At 39.7% G+C, this 25,413-nt stretch overlaps 7 gene segments (V, D, J or C); all 7 read right to left on the bottom strand.

Moving 5' to 3' along the window:
- Positions 1–2,691: 2,691 nt before the first annotated feature.
- LOC117496378 lies at positions 2,692–4,357 on the bottom strand. The segment is given in 2 exon segments: positions 2,692–3,279; positions 4,115–4,357. Coding segments are annotated over 2 exon segments (573 nt in total).
- Positions 4,358–5,099: 742 nt separating this feature from the next.
- LOC117496303 lies at positions 5,100–11,243 on the bottom strand (the record flags this gene model as incomplete). The annotated part of the segment is given in 3 exon segments: positions 5,100–5,322; positions 10,836–10,917; positions 11,035–11,243. Coding segments are annotated over 3 exon segments (348 nt in total), but the record flags the coding sequence as incomplete, so codon positions are not given.
- Positions 11,244–11,289: 46 nt separating this feature from the next.
- On the bottom strand, positions 11,290–11,932 carry LOC117496294. The segment is given in 2 exon segments: positions 11,290–11,648; positions 11,739–11,932. Coding segments are annotated over 2 exon segments (411 nt in total).
- An 836-nt stretch (positions 11,933–12,768) lies between these two features.
- LOC117496299 lies at positions 12,769–13,434 on the bottom strand (the record flags this gene model as incomplete). The annotated part of the segment is given in 2 exon segments: positions 12,769–13,085; positions 13,256–13,434. Coding segments are annotated over 2 exon segments (360 nt in total), but the record flags the coding sequence as incomplete, so codon positions are not given.
- On the bottom strand, positions 13,419–14,087 carry LOC117496290. The segment is given in 2 exon segments: positions 13,419–13,912; positions 14,002–14,087. Coding segments are annotated over 2 exon segments (543 nt in total).
- A 3,672-nt stretch (positions 14,088–17,759) lies between these two features.
- On the bottom strand, positions 17,760–18,385 carry LOC117496300 (the record flags this gene model as incomplete). The annotated part of the segment is given in 2 exon segments: positions 17,760–18,061; positions 18,152–18,385. Coding segments are annotated over 2 exon segments (357 nt in total), but the record flags the coding sequence as incomplete, so codon positions are not given.
- A 741-nt stretch (positions 18,386–19,126) lies between these two features.
- On the bottom strand, positions 19,127–19,828 carry LOC117496304 (the record flags this gene model as incomplete). The annotated part of the segment is given in 2 exon segments: positions 19,127–19,431; positions 19,663–19,828. Coding segments are annotated over 2 exon segments (345 nt in total), but the record flags the coding sequence as incomplete, so codon positions are not given.
- Between the last annotated feature and the right edge of the window lie 5,585 nt (positions 19,829–25,413).

The raw sequence follows: 25,413 nt of genomic DNA, 5'->3' as shown, positions 1-25,413 counted from the left end.
GGAAATGAAAAATAAGAGAAGTGAAACGCACCCCAGGTGTGATATCTTTGATGGATTTATTGAGTATTTTTAAATGTGTGTGGTGGAGGATTTAGGTAAGTTTGGGATACCCTCTACATCTTTTCAGATGCATACATATTCAGGGGAAAAGGTACAATTCTGAAATTCTCTGAAAAAAGTCAGAATTGTGAATTTTTTTCCCCCGAAATGTCACAATGTATTATATAATATATTTCTGGGATTTTCAGAAAAATATCTAAATTTTGAGTCTGAATTAGGAGAATTTCAGGAAAAAGTCAGGATTTTGAAAATATTGGATTGAGATTTTCAGAATAAAGTCAAAAGTTTTTATGATTTTTTCAGAAATCTTTGATTTTTTGAAAAACTCAAACTGTTGATATTCCCCGTAAAGTCAAAAGTTGAAATATTCAGGGGGGAAAAAATCACAATATTGGGGTTTCTTTTGGAGAGAAAAAACGAATTTAGAAAAAGTAAACATTTTGAGATTTTCTGAAAATGTTCAGAATTTGTAGATGTTCATACTGCCTGTGCTGCAGCACCTCTTTTCACCCTCTGTCTGAAACCAGAGCCCAGTCTGCTCTGATTGGTTAGCTCCATAGAGATGTCACTTCAATATGGGAATAAACAAAGAGTCTAATGGAGGCCTTGTCTCCTGATCAGATATAACAGGAACTACAAAGCTGGTTATCAGCTGACTCTTTGAAACCATGATTTCCTCCTCAGGCTTTCGAACCCACATTAAATCGGGCATTTGTTGTACAGTATCATTTGACTCATGAACAGCATGAAGAGAGTACTATTGGAATAAATGTGATGATGTGGTGACGTGTTTGGATTTGTCAGGTTGCTCTATCCTTTCACAATACTCCATCGATTTTTCAGAAAAAGTATTGATTATACCTCAATCTGTATGGATATACATGATATATGATATCTGCAAGAGAATAAGAGTCTGTCTAACCTGTTAAGCCCGAGAGACCCCGGTACCGGGGCACTGCCACAACATCTTGCAGGAAACAGTGTCTGAGGGCATGTTCATTTAATAAACTATGAATGTTTTATATCCATGTAACGGGAAGAAACTCATCTAACTGATCTTTTTAATTATTTTTTCAAAAGAAAACCCACAATGCTAACACTGAGCCTCTGAATTAGCAACGAGCGAAAAATGCTAACACCTTACTGCACCGAAAATCACTCACAAAACCTTATTATTTATCTTTTCTGCACATCCATGACATCGATTCACATCGTGAGGTGACACAGAATCGAAGGGTACCCTCATTATCACTCAATTATACAAAATTGCGACGTTATAAACAAAAACAGACATCAAAACATGTGGCGCTAGGTAGCTAATAATGCTAACATGGTTACCTTGTCTCTGTAGTCTGCTCAAAAGTGGTCTTCAATGGCATTAAAACGATAAAAACGCTGCTGAAGTTAATCCATAGGTTAATCCAATGTGTCTGTGTCCCTTTGAAATGATTTCTGATAATCCATAAGCATTAAAACTGCTTTTCCGTTTCCAGATGTCAAAGCTAGAGATAGGTTCACTCTCATGCAAAACTACATGCGCGCAGCCCCCACCTTTTTGTTTTACAACGTGTGTCTGGGGGAATCCCCTTTAGATTATATTGGCTCTAACGGTCAGAAAGAGGTGTCAACCATCAAAATCGAGCAAGGGGGGCCAGAGATATGGAAAAAAAAACATTTCCACCCAAATCACCTCAGAGGTGGAGTTTGTTTGGCTAAACCTCTCTAAAAAGGTCAAATGTCACTTGTTTTGCATCAATCTTGATACAGGGTACTTATTATATGTTGTACTTTGGATTCCTAAAGCTTTTAGTCTACCTTACCATCATCCAAGGGTAGTTTTCACTATAAGTAAAAAATAATCTTTGGACGGACACTATAATTTACAGTTTTTTACTATGTAAAATCTGAATTTTCTTTAAAATAAAAGACATCTATATTGTTCTGACTTTTCTACATCCAACTCACAGGTTTATCATTACTTTGAGAAAAAAAGATTATTAATTAACCCTTTTAGAAGGGAAGATATGGTCATTTGTTCTGGGAATGTCATTTTCGAGCCTGAGACCTGAAAAACAGGCTCAGGGCTTAACAGGCTAATGGACTGGAAACTTTGAAGAGGAGGAACTGGTGTCCGTCAGGAAGAAGCTGCGGAGCAAAGAATATAATGAGTCAGTAATCCAGAGGGGGAAGAAGTACTCTCATTATTTGCATTCAAATGTAACCTCAATAAGAGTCAAAAAGTATTAGCATAAAAACAATACTTTACGTACCAAAAGTAAAAGTATGCGTTGTGCAAAGTGGCCATTTTATCCACCAGGTATTTTTGGTTGTTAAAATTATTGATGGGGGTAAAGGTGGGGTTTATTTGAATGACTTTATACAGTACTGGGTAGCTTCGTCTATACTATAATGTGTGTCGATTTATATTGTGTATTAATATCCTAAATCTGCTATGTCAGTCAATCTGTAAAATACACGTAGTGAAGTACAAAGTACAACACTTGCCTACATAATGTAATGAAGTAAAAGTATAAATTAGTAAAAAAGTACAATTACCTCAATGTTTTACTTCCGTACAGTGTGAGTAAATGTACTTAGTTACATTTCACCACTGCAATAATCTAACGCTTGTTCTTCACCATGAACTTTTCCCTCTCACACTGCAGTGAATCGTATGTTAGTCAGGACCAGTTTAACAAGTTCATCCACTTTCAGGAGCCGGTGGACGGACAGGCCAGACAGACTGCTCTTCATCTTTGAAGTCTCCCTCAGAGGTTGGATGTGTGTCACTTTGAGAGGAGAAGTTGTTCGAGGTGTCCACTTGATGGCGATGTTGTTCAGAAAAAGGCGGGATCTGAAGTGTGTGAATGTTCAGGGAGAAGCTGCAGAGGTTTTTGTACAGCGTTGTGGTGTTTCCTGTCACTGTGGGCTGCACAGCACAGTAGTACACAGCAGAGTCTGTCACTGCAGCAGAGGAGATGCTCAGATAGATCTGGGTTTTATCCTCATTCGGTTTAACGGACAGTCGAGAGTTTGATGCAGGTTTTGTTCCCCACTGAAGGATGAGGAACTCTGGTGGTTTTCCTGGATATTGTCGATACCAGAAGAAATAATCAGTAGCTGTTATAGCTTTGGAGTATCTGTAGGACAGAGTAACAGAGCTGCCTTCTGGACTGAACTCTTCTTTCTGTAATGCAGTGAGATTTTCACAGCTGACCCCTGAAGAGAGGAGTAATTCAAAAGACTCAGTTAATTGATCACATTTGATCAACAATAGAAGTCAACGTTTTCATGTAGAATGTTACGTACCTCTTAAGACTGAAACTAACAGTAGGAAAAATGTAACATAATGATCTAATGACAGCATGTTGAATGAAGGGGATGATGATGGTCTGTGTTGAACTCTGGTGAATATGGAAGTTCCTCTCTCTTCTATAGTTCAGGAACATCTTAGCTCCTCCCTGAATCTCTCTGTCTCCTCTTAGATCTGTATTTCACTTCTCTCAGTTACACTTCCTCTCTGCTGGGGGTTGAGTTGTTTGAACATTAGTTGTGTTGTTTCCCTAAAGTCTGACAGAGAGAGACTCCCTCTGGTGGATGCTGTGCAGTATTGTGTTGTCTTTGCTCCAAAGGTTTTTGTACAGAGTGTTGGTGTTTCCTGTCACTGTGGGCTTCACAGCACAGTAGTACACAGCAGAGTCTGTCACTGCAGCAGAGGAGAGGCTCAGATTGATTTGGTTTGACTTCACTGTAAACTTCAGTCCAGGGATTGGATCTTTAAGTATTCCTCCAATTCCTAAATGAGAGAAGATGAACTCTGGTGGTTTTCCTGGATATTGTCGATACCAGAAGAAACTATCACCACCAGTTGCTTCTTTGGAGTATCTGTAGGACAGAGTAACAGAGCTGCCTTCTGGACTGAACTCTTCTTTCTGTAATGCAGTGAGATCTTCACAGCTGACCCCTGAAGAGAGGAGTAATTCAAAAGACTCAGTTAATAGATCCCATTTGATCAACATTAGAAGTTAACGTTTTCATGCAGAATGTTACGTACCTCTTAGAATGGAAACTAACAGTAGGGAATGTAAATAATAGTCTAATGACAGCATGTTGAATGAAGGTGATGATGATGATGGTCTGTGTTGAACTCTGGTGAATATGGAAGTTCCTCTCTCTTCTATAGTTCAGGAACATCTTAGCTCCTCCCTGAATCTCTCTGTCTCCTCTTAGATCTGTATTTCACTTCTCTCAGTTACACTTCCTCCTGGGTAACAGATCCAAAGGCAGTCTGTAAATAAAAAGTCAGAGGACCTAGGATTGAACCCTGTGGTACACCACAATAAATTACAGACCACCAGAGTAACTTATTTTATAAAGATAAGAACAAAAGCAATCAAAACTTGAGTCTGTGATGTGTACCAGTTTATTGATAGAGGTGATTTCAAGTGTTTGATCAGTCAGTAAAAAAAAGTAACAATGACGGGCGTTAACGTGAAGTCAGATTAGTGAGAGGTGTTTCATCTAGAGAGAAATGTGTTTTAAATCATCTTAATCTAATACGAATTGTATTTCATACCCAACATTTAAAAGGTCTTGAACAACCACAACACAAGCTGCTGTTCCAATAGAACCTACAATCACATTGTGCTCAGAGATAAACTTAATCCAATAACAAAGTGAGAGGACCTAGGATTGAACCCTGTGGTACACCACATGAAATCACAGACTGACAGAAAAACTGAAAAACTTATTTTAAATTCATGGAGACTACATTATATCTTTAATCTTTGATAACAGGTCAGATTGCCTTATTGAGTTAAACATTTGAACCTGTTGATGTGAATCAAAGGCAGTACATGTGTTTGTATGTTAGTGCACAATTGTACATAGAATTCAAAATATCAAGCAGGTAAATTACATTACTGTATCATCACAAACTGTTGATGTTTAACAGAGAGAGACTCCCTCTGGTGGATGTCGTGCAGTATTGTGTTGTCTTTGCTCCAAAGGTTTTTGTACAGAGTTGTGGTGTTTCCTGTCACTGTGGGCCTCAGAGCACAGTAGTACACAGCAGAGTCTGTCACTGCAGCAGAGGAGATCTGCAGAGGAACTGATGTCTTGTTGATTGTAGCATCAAATCTGTCTTTCTTGAACTCTTCAGCATTATCTCCAGTTCTTAAGAAACGCATCAGCATGTACTTTGGGTAACCATTGACTTCTTGTTTGTACCAGAACAGATAGGCTGTCTTAGATGTCTGAAATGTACAGCCAAGTGTAACTGTGTCTCCTTCAGTAGCGCTGACATCTCCTGCTGGCTGGGTCACTGTGTCTTGTCCTTTACACTCTGGGGAAGAAGAGACCATGCAGAGGAAGAGATGAATCAATAAAGATGATGGATTAAAGGAGAACAATCAGTAGCTTTAAACAGTTACCTAGAAACATGTTGTAGTTTCTATCTTACAATAGGAGAGAGCAGCAAGAATAATCCACAGCCAATGTTCCATCTCTACAACAAGGTTTAAATCAGCAGCAGGAAGTAGCTGATGTTCAGCATTCAGTGTGAGGATGGTTCTCTTCACAGCAGCACTTCTTATTGACTGGATGGTTGAACACAGTGCAGAAGACGTGCACCGCCTACTTGATAATGTGGCCCTCTAGTGGAGGTGAACAGCTCAGTACAACAGTGTGGAGAAAAGGCTTCCAGCAGCTTGTCAGTGTGTTAGCTGGTGTTTGTGTACAGAGTGTTGGTGTTTCCTGTCACTGTGGGCCTCACAGCACAGTAGAACACAGCAGAGTCTGTCACTGCAGCAGAGGAGATGCTCAGATTGATTTGGTTTGACTCCACTGTAATATTCAGTCCAGGGATCAGATTATTCATAATGTTTCCAGTTCCTAAATGATAGATGATGAACTCTGGTGGTTTTCCTGGATATTGTCGATACCAGTAAAACTCATCACCACCAGCTGCTTGTTTGGAGTATCTGTAGGACAGAGTAACAGAGCTGCCTTCTGGACTGAACTCTTCTTTCTGTAATGCAGTGAGATTTTCACAGCTGACCCCTGAAGAGAGGAGTAATTCAAAAGACTCAGTTAATAGATCACATTTGATCAACATTAGAAGTTAACATTTTCATGCAGAATGTTACGTACCTCTTAGAATGGAAACTAACAGTAGGGAATGTAAATAATAGTCTAATGACAGCATGTTGAATGAAGGTGATGATGATGGTCTGTGTTGAACTCTGGTGAATATGGAAGTTCCTCTCTCTTCTATAGTTCAGGAACATCTTAGCTCCTCCCTGAATCTCTCTGTCTCCTCTTAGATCTGTATTTCACTTCTCTCAGTTACACTTCCTCCTGGGTAACAGATCCAAAGGCTGTCTGTAAATAAAAAGTCAGAGGACCTAGAATTGAACCCTGTGGTACACCACAATAAATGACAGACCACCAGAGTAACTTATTTTATAAAGATAAGAACAAAAGCAATCAAATCTTGAGTGTGTGATGTGTACCAGTTTATTGAGAGATGTGATTTCACGTGTTTGATCAGTCAGTAAATAAAAACGTAGGAATAACAATGACTTGCGTTCACGTGAAGTCAGATTAGTGAGAGGTGTTTCATCGAGAGAGAAATCTATTTTAAATAATCTTAATCTAATAAGAATGTTGCTTCATACCCAACATTTAAAAGGTCTTGAACACCACAACACAAGCTGCTGTTCCAATAGAACCTATGATCACATTGTGCTTAGAGATAAACTGAATCCAATGAAAAAGTGAGAGGACCAAGGATTGAACCCTGTGGTACTGTTACGCTCTCCGAGAGCTTACAGGAGTGAACCCACAATGCTGAACACGATGGAGAGGAGACAGAGTTTATGAGGCAAAAAGGTTTATTGTCCAAAACCGTTTTATACTGACAACGGAGGGATTGGATAATCCACAAAATCCAGGACCAGGGAGTGTCTCCAGAGGAGGAGGGGAGGTCCGAAGCCGGGGATCCGGAGCTGGCAAGAGCGAGCAGGCTGGAGCAGGTGTACGTGGAAGCACAGAGGAACACAGACGAGGGGTTGGTGGCTGGACGTGGCAGGCAGAGGAGCAGGCAGATGGATACTGAACAAAAGAGAGCAAAGGGTAAGGATAAACAGGAACAAAGAGAGTTTAGTTTTGCTAATAGCTAAAGACCAAGACGTTTACCAGCGTGGTGAAATAACGAACTGGTGAATACTGGGTGAAGAAACCGGGTATATATGCAGGTGAAGGTGAGTAGTTGTAATCAGGATGACGAGCAGCAGCTGAGGAGGTGAGTTGGCGGGAATCAGAAGTGGGTCAGCCACGCCCAGCCAGGAAGACAAACACACAGACAGACAGACAATAACAAACACAAAACAAAGGGGAACAGAAGGAGGGAGAACTGCAAATCCTCACAGGTACACCACATGAAATCACAGACTGACAGAAAAACATATTTTAAGTCCATGGAGACCAGTGTTGTGTCGGTCGCGAAAGAGCCGGCTCTTTTAAGTGAACGACGGGAGCCGGCTCGTGCCCGCGAACGAGAAGTTTTTTTTCGTTTTTTTTCTCGTTAAGTAATACAAGACAGAATTATATGATGATCTCTGCGTTACGGGTGCTCCGTGAATGCATGCATGCAGTGACATGTAATATCCAAGGATTAGAGACTGTTGGATGTTGCTGTTTTGAGCATTGCAATATATTTATTTTCACTATGTTATTTATTTATGATTATCTTTAGGCTCAGCAAAGATTTGAGTTCAGCTGTCTGCTGTCTTTTTTTCTTTATTTAATAGTGAAATAGAGCCCTGCTGTTTTGTTAGGGCTTTTTCTTTAAATACAATTTTTAAATGTCTATGCTTACGTTGTTACAGGTGTTGCTATCTGCTTTGTGTAGCGTGGTTCTACAAGCAAGTCAGTGCATTCATTGGGTTGTGTCAGAGAGTTACAAGGGTCTGTAAATGCAATTGGCCACAGCAAATCATTTATATTAAAAATAACATTTTTCAATAATGTATTGAATACTGTATTATTCAATAAATTATTCAGGATATATTGAATAATTTAAGTGATATATGTGTACACTAGGGGTGTAACGGTATATGTATTCGTATCGAAATTATTCGGTATGGGCCCTTCGGTTCGGTACACGTGTGTACCGAAGTGTACCGAACGAATATAACGTTAAACGTAAAAAATTGAGAACGTGAACAACTTTTTGGAAGTAATCTCAGGTGCTGCGTCGCAGCATTCAGTGTAATTTTCTCCCATTGGGTTCAACGCGTCATAGAGCAACCAAGTCATTTCATTGGACGAGAGGCATACTATGAGAGCTGGTCACAGGGATGCGTTCAAATTTAGTCAGTCATTTGAGGAACTGTCGAAATGGCGAACGCAGATAAAGTTGAGCTCGAAAATCCTCCAGCATCATTGAAGTCTCCGGTTTGGGAACGTTTTGGTTTCACAGTTACGTACAAGGATGACGGAGAGAGACAGGTGGACCGAACCAAAGCTGTTTGTCGGCATTGTTCAACTAACATTGGTTACGCGGCTGGCAATACATCAAACTTGCACACTCATTTGAAAAGGCATCACCCGAATGTGAATATCACCGGTACCAAAAGAAAAAAGACTGAAGTGCAAACCCAACTCCCACTAGCATTTAAGCCTCCACCACTCGCAAAAAGTTCAGACCGAGCCAAAGCTATTACAAACGCCAAATATCCTTATGTTGCCATGTTAGCAAAGCGCTACCTGGCTGTATCTGCTACCTCTGTCCCTAGAGAGAGGGTGTTCTCCACAGCAGGAGACATTGTTAGTGCCCGCAGATCTGCCCTTTCGGCAAGCAATGTGGACAAGTTCATCTTTCTTTAAAAAAACATGAAAATTGTTAGAAATTAAAATCAATGTTTAATAGCATAATTAGTCTAAAATATATCGTCAGTTTAAAAGCTGTTTTATTGTGAAAAAAACCGGAAGTTCTCATAAAATGTCAATGCCAAGCTTTTATTCTGAAAATCCTTCATATCCGGTCAGTATGTAGCATGTCGCTAACAATGTTTTAAACTATTACAGCTGTTTATAAGGTATTAAATAGAAAGTCATGACAGAGATAAGGAAGAGAAAAGGCTTAAGGAAGTAGGCAGGGAATACAGAATGTTGAAGTCCTCTGTTTTTACGCGATGTCGAACATCGAAGACCGAGGAGGGCGTACCCCCTATCTGCACAGCGGGAGGGAACGAGAAGAAGATAAAGGAGATCGGGGAGGAGAAGACGAGACTTCTTCTTCGCTGCAGCCTCACAAGAGACATCACCGGCTTTGTCTTTTTTTCCCTTACCCTCTGCTTGTTGTATCATCGTGCCATTTAATTAAACTCAACCAATTTGAACCTTTTCGGAGACTCCATTAGTCTCTTCATTCTAAGCTCCTCTCCTGGGCGCGAGAACATCGAATACTTCCAAAAAAATACAATGACAAGCAAGCAAGTCCTAATGTCAAGCTGGCTGCTTAGGGGAGTACTAGTACACTGCAGTTCAAATACAGATTATTTCAGTTCATCGAAATGCTGCACCTTAATGTTTATGTTATTATATATTGTATTTATTTGAGTGAATACATTATTTACAGTTTAATAATAATTAAAAAACCCCAACAAATATTTTATGTTTTGAGATCATTTTTTCTGCTGTACCGAAAACGTACCGAACCGTGACCTTAAAACTGAGGTACTGTACGTACCGAACCGTGACCTTAAAACTGAGGTACTGTACGTACCGAACCGAAATGTTTGTGAACCGTTACACCCCTAGTGTACACATATATAAATCATTAGTCAAAATAGGGCTACATTTGACTGAATTATAAAAGGTATATATTATAAAAGGTATATATTCGGGACCCCCTTGAAAACGAGATGGTGCATCTCAAGGGGTTTATCCCAATAAATGAATTTCTATATATATATATATGTGGTAAAATGAAGAGCCGTTTGGGAGCCGAAAGAGCCGGCTCTTCTTGGTGAGCCGAGCCAAATGATCCGGCTCACTAAAAATAGCCGGAATTCCCATCACTAATGGAAACTACTTACTTTTATTTCAACCTGTGATAAAAGAGTTAAACATTTGAACCTGCAGATGTGAATCAAAGGCAGTACATGTGTTTGTATAATAGTGATATTTACACACAGTATAATTCAAATGATCAAGCAGGTAAATTACATTACTGTATGATCACAAACTATTGATGTTTAACTCCCTCCCACATTTTTAAGATTCGGTTATGATGAGGTATTGTTAAGAATGAAAGTAAAGTTTTACAAAATGTCATTATCATCAGAGTACATGTCGTATGAAAAAACCCTTTCCCTCAGTATGTTTACCTCAAGCACTTATTTGTGTATCACCGTCACAAAGAGTCTACACTGTTTTGTAATATACTGTTGGAGTTTTTCAGAGAGAATCTCTGGTGGATGTTGATCAGTATTGTGTTGTCTTTGCTCCAAAGGTTTTTGTACAGAGTTGTGGTGTTTCCTGTCACTGTGGGCCTCAGAGCACAGTAGTACACAGCAGAGTCTGTCACTGCAGCAGAGGAGATCTGCAAAGGAACTGATTTGTCATTGAGTGTAGCATCAAATCTGTCTTCCTTGAACTCTGCAGCATTATCTCGACCTCCTGAGAAACGCTTCAGCATGTACTTTGGGTAACCATTGACTTCTTGTTTGTACCAGAACAGATAGGGATATGTGCCACTGATATGAAATGTGCAGCCAAGTGTAACTGTGTCTCCTTCAGTAGCGCTGACATCTCCTGCTGGCTGGGTCACTGTGTCTTGTCCTTTACACTCTGGGGAAGAAGAGACCATGCAGAGGAAGAGATGAATCAATAAAGATGATGGATTAAAGGAGAACAATCAGTAGCTTTAAACAGTTACCTAGAAACATGTTGTAGTTTCTATCTTACCAAAGGAGAGAGCAGCAAGAATAATCCACAGCCAATGTTCCATCTCTACAACAAGGTTTAAATCAGCAGCAGGAAGTAGCTGATGTTCAGCATTCAGTGTGAGGATGGTTCTCTTCACAGCAGCACTTCTTATTGACTGGATGGTTGAACACAGTGCAGAAGACGTGCACCGCCTACTTGATAATGTGGCCCTCTAGTGGAGGTGAACAGCTCAGTACAACAGTGTGGAGAAAAGGCTTCCAGCAGCTTGTCAGTGTGTCAGCTGGTGTTTGTGTACAGAGTGTTGGTGTTTCCTGTCACTGTGGGCCTCACAGCACAGTAGAACACAGCAGAGTCTGTCACTGCAGCAGAGGAGATGCTCAGATCTATGTTCTTTTCTGCAGACAGTTTAGAAGAGAACGTTGTGTCTGATTTCAGAGACTCTGCTAGTCTTGTAAAACTTGTTCCTGAGATGTAGAGAAGAAACTCTGGTTGTTTTCCTGGATATTGTCGATACCAGAAGAAATCTTCACTAGCCGTTATAGTTTTGGAGTATCTGTAGGACAGAGTAACAGAGCTGCCTTCTGGACTGAACTCTTCTTTCTGTAATGCAGTGAGATCTTCACAGCTGACCCCTGAAGAGAGGAGTAATTCAAAAGACTCAGTTAATAGATCACATTTGATCAACATTAGAAGTTAACGTTTTCATGCAGAATGTTACGTACCTCTTAGAATGGAAACTAACAGTAGGGAATGTAAATAATAGTCTAATGACAGCATGTTGAATGAAGGTGATGATGATGGTCTGTGTTGAACTCTGGTGAATATGGAAGTTCCTCTCTCTTCTATAGTTCAGGAACATCTTAGCTCCTCCCTGAATCTCTCTGTCTCCTCTTAGATCTGTATTTCACTTCTCTCAATTTCTTTTTTCATGTTATCACGTGTGTGTCGTCTGCATAGCTATGGTAACTTATTTCATTGTTATCCATGAACTAAGCTAGTGGAAGCATGTAGATGTTAAAGAGAAGAGTCCCCAGGATGGAGCCTTGAGGAACGCCACATGTCCTATTCGTCAACTCAGTTGTTTAGTTACCTATAGAAACAACGTTTTTCCTGTCTGTTAAGTAGCATTCAGACCAATACAAACAGTGCCAGAGTCCCACCCAGTTTTCCAGTCGGTCTAGTAATATGTTGTGTTCAACAGTTTCAAATGCAGCGCTGAGATCTAATAATACTGACAGTGAGATTCTGCCACTGTCTGTGTTTAAGTGGATGTCATTATAAACGTTAATTAGAGCAGTCTCAGTGCTGTGTGACTGGAACACATCAAAACAGTTATTTAGTGCCAAAACAGCTTTTTAGCTGTTGAACTTTTTTATTATTTTACCCGGCCTATAAATGTTCATCAGTGAAGCGCCTAGGTAGTTCTTTAAGAGTGGTTTGAAGACTGCAGTTTTGAGGGCCTGTTGGAATAAATATGAATAACAGGAAGTGTTGGTGAAGGTCCATCAGGAGTCTGGCACATGGTGGAATGCTCTCATTAAAAAGTATTAGAATAAATGTGAGAGATAAATTAAAGTAACGTGGTGTTGAAGCATCAAATAAAAGATGCCTCTCTGCTGGGGGTTGAGTTGTTTGAGCATTAGTTGTGTTGTTTCTCTAAAGTCTAACAGAGAGAGACTCCCTCTGGTGGATGCTGTGCAGTATTGTGTTGTCTTTGCTCCAAAGGTTTTTGTACAGAGTGTTGGTGTTTCCTGTCACTGTGGGCCTCAGAGCACAGTAGTACACAGCAGAGTCTGTCACTGCAGCAGAGGAGATCTGCAGATCCACTTGATTTCTCTCCAAGTTCAGTGTGGCATTCAGTCGAGGGATTGGAGGTTTTGCTTCCACCACGTAAGGCTGTGTTATGTCAGTGATCAGGAGGAGGAACTGAGGAGCTGATCCAGGATCCTGTCTGTACCACTGGAGGTTATCAGCTTTAACTGAATATGTACAGGACAGAGTAACACTACGGCCCTCTGAGGAACACACTTCAGCACTGATGGCAGTAATATCATCTTCCAAGCTGTTACCTAGTGAGGAAAACATCATGCTATCATTACAGCTCCAAAGTCACAAACCCATCAATTCCTTAGTGAAAAAACAACACTCCTGTAAAGCGTTTATCCAAAATCCAAAGTGGATGTGTAATGCTTTGAAAAAGTCTTCATATTTCCCCTTCTCCTGTCAGAAACATACGTACCTATGAGAGCTGAACAGAGCAGAATTGCAGCCAGTTTCTCCATGTTCACAGAGGGGAAAGCTGTGGTTGTTCAGTATGGAAACGTTTAGTGAGTTGTGTTTGGTCTGATGTTCACAGCTGGAATCAGAGAGGTGTCAGTCATGAAGCTCTGCAGTCAGCAGGAGGAGACTCAGATGTCCAATGAGTTTCTGGAGCTCTTCATCACAGCTGTGAGTCTGAGAGAATCTAATCTAGACTGTATCATCACATCCTGCTGAAGGTGAACAGAGAGAGACTCCCTCTGGTGGATGTAGTGCAGTACTGTGTTGTCTTTGCTCCAAAGGTTTTTGTACAGAGTGTTGGTGTTTCCTGTCACTGTGGGCCTCACAGCACAGTAGAACACAGCAGAGTATGTCACTGCAGCAGAGGAGATGCTCAGATAGACCTGGGTTTTATCCTCACTCACTTCAGCAGACAGTCCAGAAACTGGATTCAACATAATGTTTCCAGTTCCTAAATGAGAGAAGATGAACTCTGGTGGTTCTCCTGGATATTGTCGATACCAGTAGAAATAATCATTAGCTGCTATAGTTTTGGAGTATCTGTAGGACAGAGTAACAGAGCTGCCTTCTGGACTGAACTCTTCTGGCTTTGATGCAGTGAGATCTTCACAGCTGACTGGAGAGAGGAGTAATTCAAAGTATTCATTTAATAAATCGCATTAAATTAATCTGTAATTCAACTTTTTCGCGCAGAATGTTACATACCTCTTAGAACGGACACTAAAAATAAAAAAATTAAACAATTATCTAATGACAGCATGTTGAATGAAGGTGATGATGATGGTCTGTGTTGAACTCTGGTGAATATGGAAGTTCCTCTCTCTTCTATAGTTCAGGAACATCTTAGCTCCTCCCTGAATCTCTCTGTCTCCTCTTAGATCTGTATTTCACTTCTCTCAGTTACACTTCCTCCTGCGTAACAGATCCAAAGGCAGTCTGTAAATAAAAAGTCAGAGGACCTAGGATTGAACCCTGTGGTACACCACGATTAATCACAGACCAACAGAGAATTGTATTTTATAAAGATAAGAACAAAAGTAATCAAAACTTGAGTGTGTGATGTGTACCAGTTTATTGAGAGAGGTGATTTAAAGTGTTTGATCAGTCAGTAAAAAAAACGTAGCTATAACAATGACGGGCGTTAACGTGAAGTCAGATTAGTGAGAGGTGTTTCATCGAGAGAGAAATCTGTTTTAAATGATCTTAATCTAATAAGAATTGTACTTCATACCCAACATTGAAAAGGTCTTGAACACCACAACACAAGCTGCTGTTCCAATAGAACCTACGATCACATTGGGTTTTGAGATAAACTGAAACCAATGACAAAGTGAGAGGACCTTGGATTGAACCCTGTGGTACACCACATCAAATCACAGACTGACAGAAAATTAGAGACACTTATTTTTAGTTCATGGAGACTACTTGAATCAAGGCAGTACATGTGTTTCTATGGTAAAATTGTTCACAGATTTCAAATGATCAAGCAGGTAAACAACATTACTGTATCATCACTAACTGTTGATGTTTATCAACAGTTGAACTGTAATGTAGCATATTATTTTCCATGGCATTATTGTATGATCATATGTCAGATGAACAGATGCCACTGGGCTTACAACGAAAGACACAGCCACGCAAAAACTGCGGCATGTGTACGCAGGGGCGCCGTAAGGGGTGAATACATTTGCGACGCTATAAACGAAAGCGTACATCATAACATGTGGAGCTAGGTAGCTAGAAACGCTAACATGGCTTACCTTGGTCAAAACTGGTCTTCAATGGCATTAAAACGATAAAAAAACGATGCTGCAGTCAATCCATAGGTTAATCGAATGTATCTGTGCCCTCTTTGAAATTATTTCTGATAATCCATAAGCAATAAAACTGCTTTTTCATTTCCAAATGTCAGAGCGAGAGATCGGTCCACTCTGCTGCAAATTTACATGCGCGCAGCCCCCACCTCTTCTCTTCACAACGTGTGTGTTTGGGGGCCTCCCCCTTCGATTCTATTGGCTCTAACGGTCAGAAAGAGGTGTCAACCATCAAAATCGAGCAAGGCCAGAGATATGGAAAAGAAAACATTTTCACCCAAATCACCTCAGAGGTGGGGTGGTTTTGGCTAAACCTCTCTAAAAAGGTCAAATGTCACTTGTTTTGCATCAATCTTGATACAGGGTACTTATTATATGTTGTACTTTGGATTCCTAAAGCTTTTAAGGCCCTTACACACCAGGCCGATATCGGCCGTCTTGCGTTGTTGGGCGAAAACGGGTTCCTTGTCGCCCAAATTCAATTTGGTGTGTCCCGAACCCTCGGCCGTGACACGCCTTATTTGGCCTTTCACGGTCGACAATCGGCCGGGTGTTGGACACAAGCTATCGGGCCAAGAAACCACTCTGATCAGCTGTTCAGCTTGCAAATGAGAAGCGAAACGGAAGTGAGGGACGTAAACAAACGATTTAAGGCACAAGACAGCAGCTAAACACCAGCAGGTGATACTTAAAGACATCAAACATAGCCCTTAAATGTCCTCTCTTACCTCCCACACATAGCAGGGACATCTCTGATATCGGCGGGAGCGTCCCCGGCTGTCCTCTGCTGAGAGCTCCGTGATTTGTTTGGTCAAGTCCGGTTTTTCATCTCATCGTAAATTTAGCAAGAAGTGGCCATTATTACATTACTGACTCAATAAACTACACACCCGCCAGAACACTGCGATCATCAGATGCAGGTCTATTAACTGTGATGTTATAGTCTGTCTGCACTTTATGTGCTCATTTCATCATGCATGTATTTTTATATTCTAAAACATGTTTTCGATGGACGAGAGTGAAAATGGAACGGCACCCGCCGCTATTTGTTTGTATATCAGTCTGTTCTTCTTCTCTGTCTTCCGGTTGTTGCCTATTTTGAATGACGAATACACACTACCGCCGGCTGCTGGTAAGGAGAGTTATTGCCACTCACGCATGCGCAGTTCGTACGTGCTCGGCTGTAGTAAAGCGGTGTATTTCAGTGTACACACGGCCAAGACGCAGGAGAACTCGTCGATGGATCTGTCGGTGTCGGATGTCGGCGAGTTCTCTGGTGACTGCCTGGTGTGTAGGGGCCTTAAGTCTACTAACCCATCATCCAAGGGTAGTTTTCACTATCTGTAAAAAAGAATTTTTGGACGGACACTATAATTTACAGTTTTTTACTATGTAAAATCTGAATTTTCTTTAAAATAAAAAACATCTATATTGATTCTGACACTTCTACATCCAACTCACAGATGTAACCTTGCTTTGATAAAAGAAATTATTCATATAATCCTTTTAGAAGTTAACTTGTAGTCATTTGTTTTGGGCATGTCATTTTCGAGCCTGAAACATGAAAAACAGGCTTGGTGCTTAAAGCTCCCATGTCATGCTTTTCCGGTTATTACCCGTCCCCTTGTGTGTTATGAAGGTTTTTATGCATGTAAACGGTGTGCAGAGTCAAAACCCTCAAAGTACACCCTGTAGCGAGTAAAACTCTAACACAGAAAATACCTCCCCAAAACGCCTCGTTGGAGATACGTCACTGCCCATTTGATTCTTCCGGGTACCGCCTGATGTCATGCGGTACCAGGAACGAAATGGACCAATCCCGAAGAGCTATGGCCACACCAGCAGCGGCGTGTTCCTCCTCCAGAGGTTCGAAGAACCGGCATTTCACAGACGAAAGCTTCCAAAACATTGCCCAGTTTGAGGCCGGATATGCACAGCTTGTTTGGACCGTTTGGAGCAGGGGAAGATTCGGGTACACAACCTGTAAGTTTGCATTGTTATTTGTGTATTTATCAAACAAGACTGTTTAAATGTGTAAACTGTGTTGGACTGCTAAGCCATTGACACAGTGCTAACTGTGCTAACTAAGTTGCTAGAGTTTCCATATATCAACTCTAATATCAGCAGATGGCCTTGCATACATGTATCTCATAGCAGGAGAATGTCTGCATTCACACACAAAATACCTATTGACAGTATACTCCGGGTGATTTGCCGTGCGGTCAGTCGCGAAACGTAATTACATTATAGCTGGCGTAGCGATCTAACACACGGAGCTAGAGCTAGTTTTGGTCGGAAAAACATTTTTGTGATGCTACGTTGCTAGCGTTTAAATATATCAACTACAATGTCAGCAGATGGCCTTACATGTTTGTCATGGCAGGAGAATGTCTGCAGTCACACACACGGAATACTCATACAGTATACTCCGGGTGATTTACCGTACATTGTGACAGTACATATACTGCATGTAGCTAACGAGGCTAGCTGTATGCTAGCGCAAAACAATGTATTCATGCAAGTTACATTGTATGGTAGCAGAATACCCGTATACGATTGCAATTATAAACAAGACTCCCTCTGGTGGATGCTGTGCAGTATTGTGTTGTCTTTGCTCCAAAGGTTTTTGTACAGAGTGTTGGTGTTTCCTGTCACTGTGGGCCTCACAGCACAGTAGTACACAGCAGAGTCTGTCACTGCAGCAGAGGAGATGCTCAGATAGATCTGGGTTTTATCCTCATCCGATTTAACGGACAGTCGAGAGTTTGATGCAGGTTTTGTTCCCCACTGAAGGATGAGGAACTCTGGTGGTTTTCCTGGATATTGTCGATACCAGAAGAAATAATCATCCAATTCAGCAACCTTGGAGTATCTGTAGGACAGAGTAACAGAGCTGCCTTCTGGACTGAACTCTTCTTTCTGTAATGCAGTGAGATCTTCACAGCTGACCCCTGAAGAGAGGAGTAATTCAAAAGACTCAGTTAATAGATCACATTTGATCAACATTAGAAGTCAACGTTTTCATGCAGAATGTTACGTACCTCTTAGAATGGAAACTAACAGTAGGGAATGTAAATAATAGTCTAATGACAGCATGTTGAATGAAGGTGATGATGATGGTCTGTGTTGAACTCTGGTGAATATGGAAGTTCCTCTCTCTTCTATAGTTCAGGAACATCTTAGCTCCTCCCTGAATCTCTCTGTCTCCTCTTAGATCTGTATTTCACTTCTCTCAGTTACACTTCCTCCTGGGTAACAGATCCAAAGGCAGTCTGTAAATAAAAAGTCAGAGGACCTAGGATTGAACCCTGTGGTACACCACATTAAATTACAGACCACCAGAGTAACTTATTTTTTAAAGATAAGAACAAAAGCAATCAAAACTTGAGTCTGTGATGTGTACCAGTTTATTGATAGAGGTGATTTAAAGTGTTTGATCAGTCAGTAAAAAAAAGTAACAATGACGGGCGTTAACGTGAAGTCAGATTAGTGAGAGGTGTTTCATCGAGAGAGAAATCTGTTTAAAATGATCTTAATCTATTAAAAATATTTCTTCAGATCCGACATTTAAAAGGTCTTGAACACCACAACACAAGCTGCTGTTCCAATAGAACCTTTCATCAAATTGGGCTTGGAGATAAACTGAATCAAATGACAAAGTGAGAGGACCTAGGATTGAACCCTGTGGTACACCACATGAAATCACAGACTGACAGAAAAACAGAAACACTTATTTTAAATTCATGGAGACTACATATTACGTTTAATCTGTGATAACAGGTCAGATTAACTGATTGAGTTACACATTTTAACCTGTGGATGTGAATCAAAGGCAGTACATGTGTTTGTATGGTAGTGCACAATTGTTAATAGATTTCAAATGATCAAGCATGTAAACTACATTACTGTATCATCACAAACTATTGATGTTTAACAGAGAGAGGCTCCCTCTGGTGGATGTTGTGCAGTATTGTGTTGTCTTTGCTCCAAAGGTTTTTGTACAGAGTGTTGGTGTTTCCTGTCACTGTGGGCCTCAGAGCACAGTAGTACACAGCAGAGTCTGTCTCTTTAGCTGAGATGATCTCCAGATCAACTCGTTTCTCTGTGTTGTCAATGTGAGCAGAGAAATCAGATTCAGTGGGATGGATCCCTCCTGCCTCTGTGATGGAGAGCAGGAACTCTGGTCTGGATCTCTGGTATTGTCGGTACCACTGGATATTGTAGATAGCCCCCTCATATTTACATGTCAGGCTGATGTTTCTGCCCTCTGCAACATGTTCTTCACTTCTTTCTGGCTTTATGCTGTTCATGGAGCCCAGGGCTGCAAAATGAGAATTATTCATGTCAGTTAGTCTGCAGGAGATTTTAACATTAAGAGACTCAACGGAGGGTCTTCAATTTCCTGTCATCTTTGATCAGTTTGAGATCAAACATGACCAAATGTCTTCATAGATCACAACGGTTGCTGCCTTACACAATCAAACCTCCAGTTATGAAATCTCTGGCTAATACAGCGGGTTAAATGAGACTTTATCTCTGTTCCAACACTCACCTATGAAGAGAGAGAAGAGTAACCAGAGGTAAAGCAACATGTCTTTGGAGATGGTAAAGTCGAACAGTCAGCAGATGAGTTCTCCTCCTGCAGAAGTGAAGCAGGAAACAGCCTCTCTGCTGCTCAGCCCTTCTCCTCAACATCAGATGATTGTGCTTTTAGTTCCTCAAACATCTCACAAATCATCTCATTGGTTGATATAAACGTCAGTGGGCGGGGCCAGAGAATCATGTTTTACTCGTTTTAAACCATCAAAATACTTTTCTCATATTTAAAACATTTAGTTCTCTTTGTGTTTCTCACTGACTCATACATTGAAATGTACAACAATTTAGCAATAACAATGACAGGCGTTAAGGTGAAGTCAGATTAGTGAGAGGTGTTTCATCGAGAGAGAAATCTGTTTAAAATGATCTTAACATAATAAGAATGTTGCTTTATACTCAACATTAAAATGGTCTTGAACACCACAACACAAGCTGCTGTTTCAATAGAACCTATGATCACATTGTGCTCAGAGATAAACTGAATCCAATGACAAAGTGAGAGGACCTAGGAGTGATCCCTGTGGTACACCACATGCAATCACAGACTGACAGAAAAATAGAGACACTTATTTTAAGTTCATGGAGACTACATATCTTTATTTCAAGCTGTGGTTTTAAAATATATATATATTTAAATGCATTTATTTAACAGGGACAGTGCACATTAATTAACATTGCTGTAAATGTGCCAGTTAGCCACGAGGCTATTTTTCATCTGTAGTCCCTGGACAGATTTTAAAAGTCAACCTAAAACACTTTTCATTTTAAACAAGTAAATACAATCCATTTAAAACATGCAACATATATTACTGGAATACTTCAATACAAATAAAAACATTTAAAAGACAGAACAATAAAACAAAGCAAATACAACAAAACAAAAGAACCAACCTGATCTCACCAGAATGCGTGACTCCACCACGACTCCTTAACACCGCAGTGCGTGGTGGAGTCACGAACTTTGCTACATTTACGTGTCTGCACCACGCAAACAACCCCAATGTAAAGTGAATGAGGCTCCTTTGTCGTGGTGCACACACGCATTTCTACAACGTCCAGCAGTGAGCTTTTATTCTATAAAACGTTTTTAAAATCTACTTTATAGCTTGTAGTAACTCACAGGAGGCTTCTTTTATTTTATTTGTATTCATAATAATTTTTATTTTTCGTCAGAATGTATTATGGTGCATTATTCACCAATGTTTGTTCTCAAAAAACAATGCATTGTGTGTAATACAACTGTGATTTTTATTAAATGAGTTAGTTTTTAAGGAAGGCCAGAGCTTCAGCTGTGTCAAAGAGATTGTTCCCTTTAGTTAACGTTATTTAAAAGATAATTATATTCCTATTTGATTAAGTACCCTTTATTGTATTACGGACCCTAAGAGCTGAGCGTCCATTCCCATTGGATAACAGAGCATTTTACACCCGGAAGTAAGTATTCTCCTTACTGTCCATTGATTTTATTTACAGTGATATCTGCACTACTCATCAACTCAAAAACACCAGATTATCCTTGTTAATTACACAACATTGATTGGTTTAAATTGTGTACAATACTTTTGTATTTTCCCCTTTCGATTCGGAGAAACAAATATTTGTTCGTAGTGTGTGGATGGCAGAAGGCACTACACTACCCAGAATCCTCAGCTATAGGACTACACCATGTGCTTAGAACGTGTCCTACCCCCCCCCTTAGGTCACAGGCTCCTCCAACAGTGCAACACAATAAAACAGAGGCTACACACAACAAATAGTGCAAGTAAATACAAAAAGAAAAATAGTAAAATAGTAAAAAGTGAAATAGTGCAATAAGAGTCTATATACAAGTGATTGAATATGATATATTAGATAAATAATTTCAGCCAGATGAATGTTATGGATGTTGTTTCTAAGTTCAGGTGTTTAATAGTCTTCTGGCCTGTGGGATGAAGCTGTCCCTGAGTCTGGTGGTTTTAGTCCGGATGCTGCGGTACCGCCTGCCAGACGGCAGCAGACAGAACAGTTTGTGGGGTGATGGGGGTCTTTTATAATCCTGAGGGCTTTCTTTAAGGTTAACCTGGTATTTTTACTCCACTACATTTATTTTAGTTACTTTACAGATTTGGATTAATGATGTGAAATATAAACAACCCTTAAATCAGACTTTAGTTACACCTGAGTAAAATTCAGTGAATTCAGCCAACAATCAGGCGAGATATTTGGTAGTGGGTGCTTGAGAAGACTAAATATGTATCTGCAGATCCCTATAAAGCATATTCATTACTCGTTATTCTCTACTAATAGTTCATTAAAAACTGTATATAATGGCTATTTTGCACATCCCTTTCAAGATTTCAAGATGTTCTAAGGTTTATTGACATATCATATACACAACTACGGTGTAGTTATGCAATGAATGAAACACTTGGGTCACAGGTTCATCAACAGTGCATCACAAGACATCTATCGATATCTGTGTACCTCCACCATTAAACATATTCTGCACATTTCTTATACTATCTACATACATCTTAGAAGAGTATAATTAATATGTATAATATCAGTTAAAATAAGTGCTTCAACATAGTTAACATTGAAGGAAAGTTGATTGTCAAGTTCCAAAACAAACCATGCAATATATTAGACGTTAAGTACTTTGTCAGGCTTAATATCTGTAGATACCCCCAAAGCTTTTTTCTTATTTAAAAGAAGACCTTAACCTAAAGTATTCTTTAATGTTTAAATAAAGCCTTATAAGTTTGTCTGTTTTGCACATCCTCCTATCAGGCACTAAACTGTTTTATTGTAGAGATCACTTACAGTATCTTCTTGATATTTTCTATTCTATATTATTTATATCATTGACCTTCCACTTTCCCACTATATTAAGAGTATGTACTCTTAATATTGAAATGTTTTCATCAAATATAACACATTCAAAAGTGCTTTACAAAAATGAAAGACATTTAAAAAGGCATTTTAAAACAGTCATTAAAAAGCAACCCAATCTACCTGCATTGCAATTACTCTAAACGTGTAATAACGTGCTTTAACCAGTAGGAGGTGCGGGTTAAAAAGCTGTCAAGTTTACAGTGTTAACAAAATAAAATATACTGCTGTTTCTGGTTTAGTTTACGACGGATATATTCTGTTATTGTTTTGATATTTGTAACACAAAAGCGATGTAAAAAACCCACAGCAACACAGAAAAGATGATCTTAACATGACCCAGCGGTCTAGTAGTTAATAAAAAACAATAATATCAAAACAAATTATTACTACTAACTTTATTGTGAAATTAAAACCGAACGGTAAAAGAATAGTTTCCGGTCCATTCTGAGGCCCGATCTCTGTAGATAAATAAAGAACTACGACAGATGTGTAATGTTTAATGCAGCCAAACCATTCATTACAATGCATTCATGTGATGACTTTCAAAGAGTAAAGCAAGCACTGCTGAATAAAGTATGATTTGATCTTTGACGAAACGTTTTTTTCATTGGAATGCAGTTGGAGGTCAACCAATCACAGAGCTTGAGGCAAAGCGGAACAATAGCTGAGGATTCTGGGTAGTGTAGTGTCTTCTACCATCCACACACTCCGAACACATATTTGTTTCTCCGAATCGAAAGGGGAAAATACAAAAGCATTGTACACAATTTAAACCAATCAATGTTGTGTAATTAACAAGGATAATCTGGTGTTTTTGAGTTGATGAGTAGTGCAGATATCACTGTAAATAAAATCAATGGACAGTAAGGAGAATACTTACTTCCGGGTGTAAAATGCTCTGTTATCCAATGGGAATGGACGCTCAGCTCTTTGGGTCCGTAATACAATAAAGGGTACTTAATCAAATAGGAATATAATTATCTTTTAAATAACGTTAACTAAAGGGAACAATCTATTTGACACAGCTGAAGCTCTGGCCTTCCTTAAAAACGAACTAATTTAATAAAAATCACAGTTGTATTACACACAATGCATTGTTTTTTGAGAACAAACATTGGTGAATAATGCACCATAATACATTCTGACGAAAAATAAAAATGATTATGAATACAAATAAAATAAAAGAAGCCTCCTGTGAGTTACTACAAGCTATAAAGTAGATTTTAAAAACGTTTTATAGAATAAAAGCTCACTGCTGGACGTTGTAGAAATGCGTGTGTGCACCACGAAAAAGGAGCCTCATTCACTTTACATTGGGGTTGTTTGCGTGGTGCAGACACGTAAATGTAGCAAAGTTCGTGACTCCACCACGCACTGCAGTGTTAAGGAGTCGTGGTGGAGTCACGCATTCTGGTGAGATCAGGTTGAAAAGAACATGTTAAAACACAGGCAGTGGGTTGTAAGGAGCAGAAGATTGTGTCAGTGTCTCAGAACTGATTCCTCACCAACCATGTTTTGAATTTTGATTTAAATAAACTAAACGTAGTCTGGTCTCTGATTGGAGATGGGATTGAGTTCCATTGCTGAGCAGCTTTAACAGAAAATGAAGACTGACTGAAAGAACTTTTTCTGAGTGGAATAATGCAATCTGCTCTCGCTGCACCTCTTGTTATCCTAGTTGCAGTTGTGCGTATGTTAATAAACTGTCTAAGAGGAGCTGAGGTAAGGCATGTTTAATGAGGTTTTCCCAAATCAACAAGTTGTATTTTTTGAGTATTGGGCAGTGATGTGAATAAACAGATTTGTTGTCCAGTATTTTGAGTGTTTGTGTGTACAATGACTCCAGTGGTTTTAATGTTGTTGTACTGGCATGTGACCAGGTCGTTAAACTGATTCACTGACTGAGTTAAACATTTGAACCTGCAGATGTGAATCAAAGGCAGTACAATTGTTTTCCCCAATAAGTAAAAAACCATTTACAATAGGATAGCCATTTTGCTATATTATACATTATCAATATGTCAGCTACTGAAACAATGTATTTAAGATGTTTTTATGAAATAAGTACAGGTTGGAAAATGTATTTAAAAAATAAAACTCCACTGTTACAACTGTCCTTGTGTACAGGGACAGTTGTAGCACATGCCAGGCACAGTTGTAACATGTTAATAACGGTTACCTTTTTTCACACTACATGACAACAAATAGGGAAAGCAGTCAAATTCTAAGGCAACAAGATTTGAATGGGGTTTCACACATCCTCCAACAAACAATGAACAATGAACAGGATAACAGATAACACACACAGCATCATCCTCTGTGAAGGATTCAACTGTTCTCTGAGAGGTGCTTCTACCTTAATTATGTAGACCTACCTCCTTTGAGCTGAGACCATAGTATAAATCAGCTGCCTCCAGATAGTCTCTCAAAAGCATCTCCTGCTCTGTTGAGAACACCTTCTTTGGTGTCCAGTAGCCTACTCTTGGGGGTGTTTGTGATCCCTGACTCTCCAACCTCAGCCTCTTTGTATGGAACCGGTACAGGGTGACATGGCATATATCCAGGGACTTTGCCACTTCCCTGAATGATTTGCCCTTCTCAACTTCATTTGAGGCCCTCTGCAGCAGAGCAAGTGGCACTCCCCTGTCTGTCTTCCTCTTTCTGACATTTGGCATACTGTAAACACACACACACACTTTAGGCCTACTGTACAGTATTGCATTCTGTTTATTTTTACAGGGACAATGCACACCAATCAACAATACAACTGTATGCTTGAATGAACAATTGATCATTCAAGCAAATGAGCCATCCTTGTAAATGTGCCATG

Source organism: Trematomus bernacchii, unplaced genomic scaffold, assembly GCF_902827165.1.
Source record: "Trematomus bernacchii unplaced genomic scaffold, fTreBer1.1, whole genome shotgun sequence".
NCBI classification, from domain to species: domain Eukaryota; kingdom Metazoa; phylum Chordata; class Actinopteri; order Perciformes; family Nototheniidae; genus Trematomus; species Trematomus bernacchii.
Note: the sequence above shows the minus strand (reverse complement) of the source record. Positions and strands in the feature narration are given on the sequence as shown.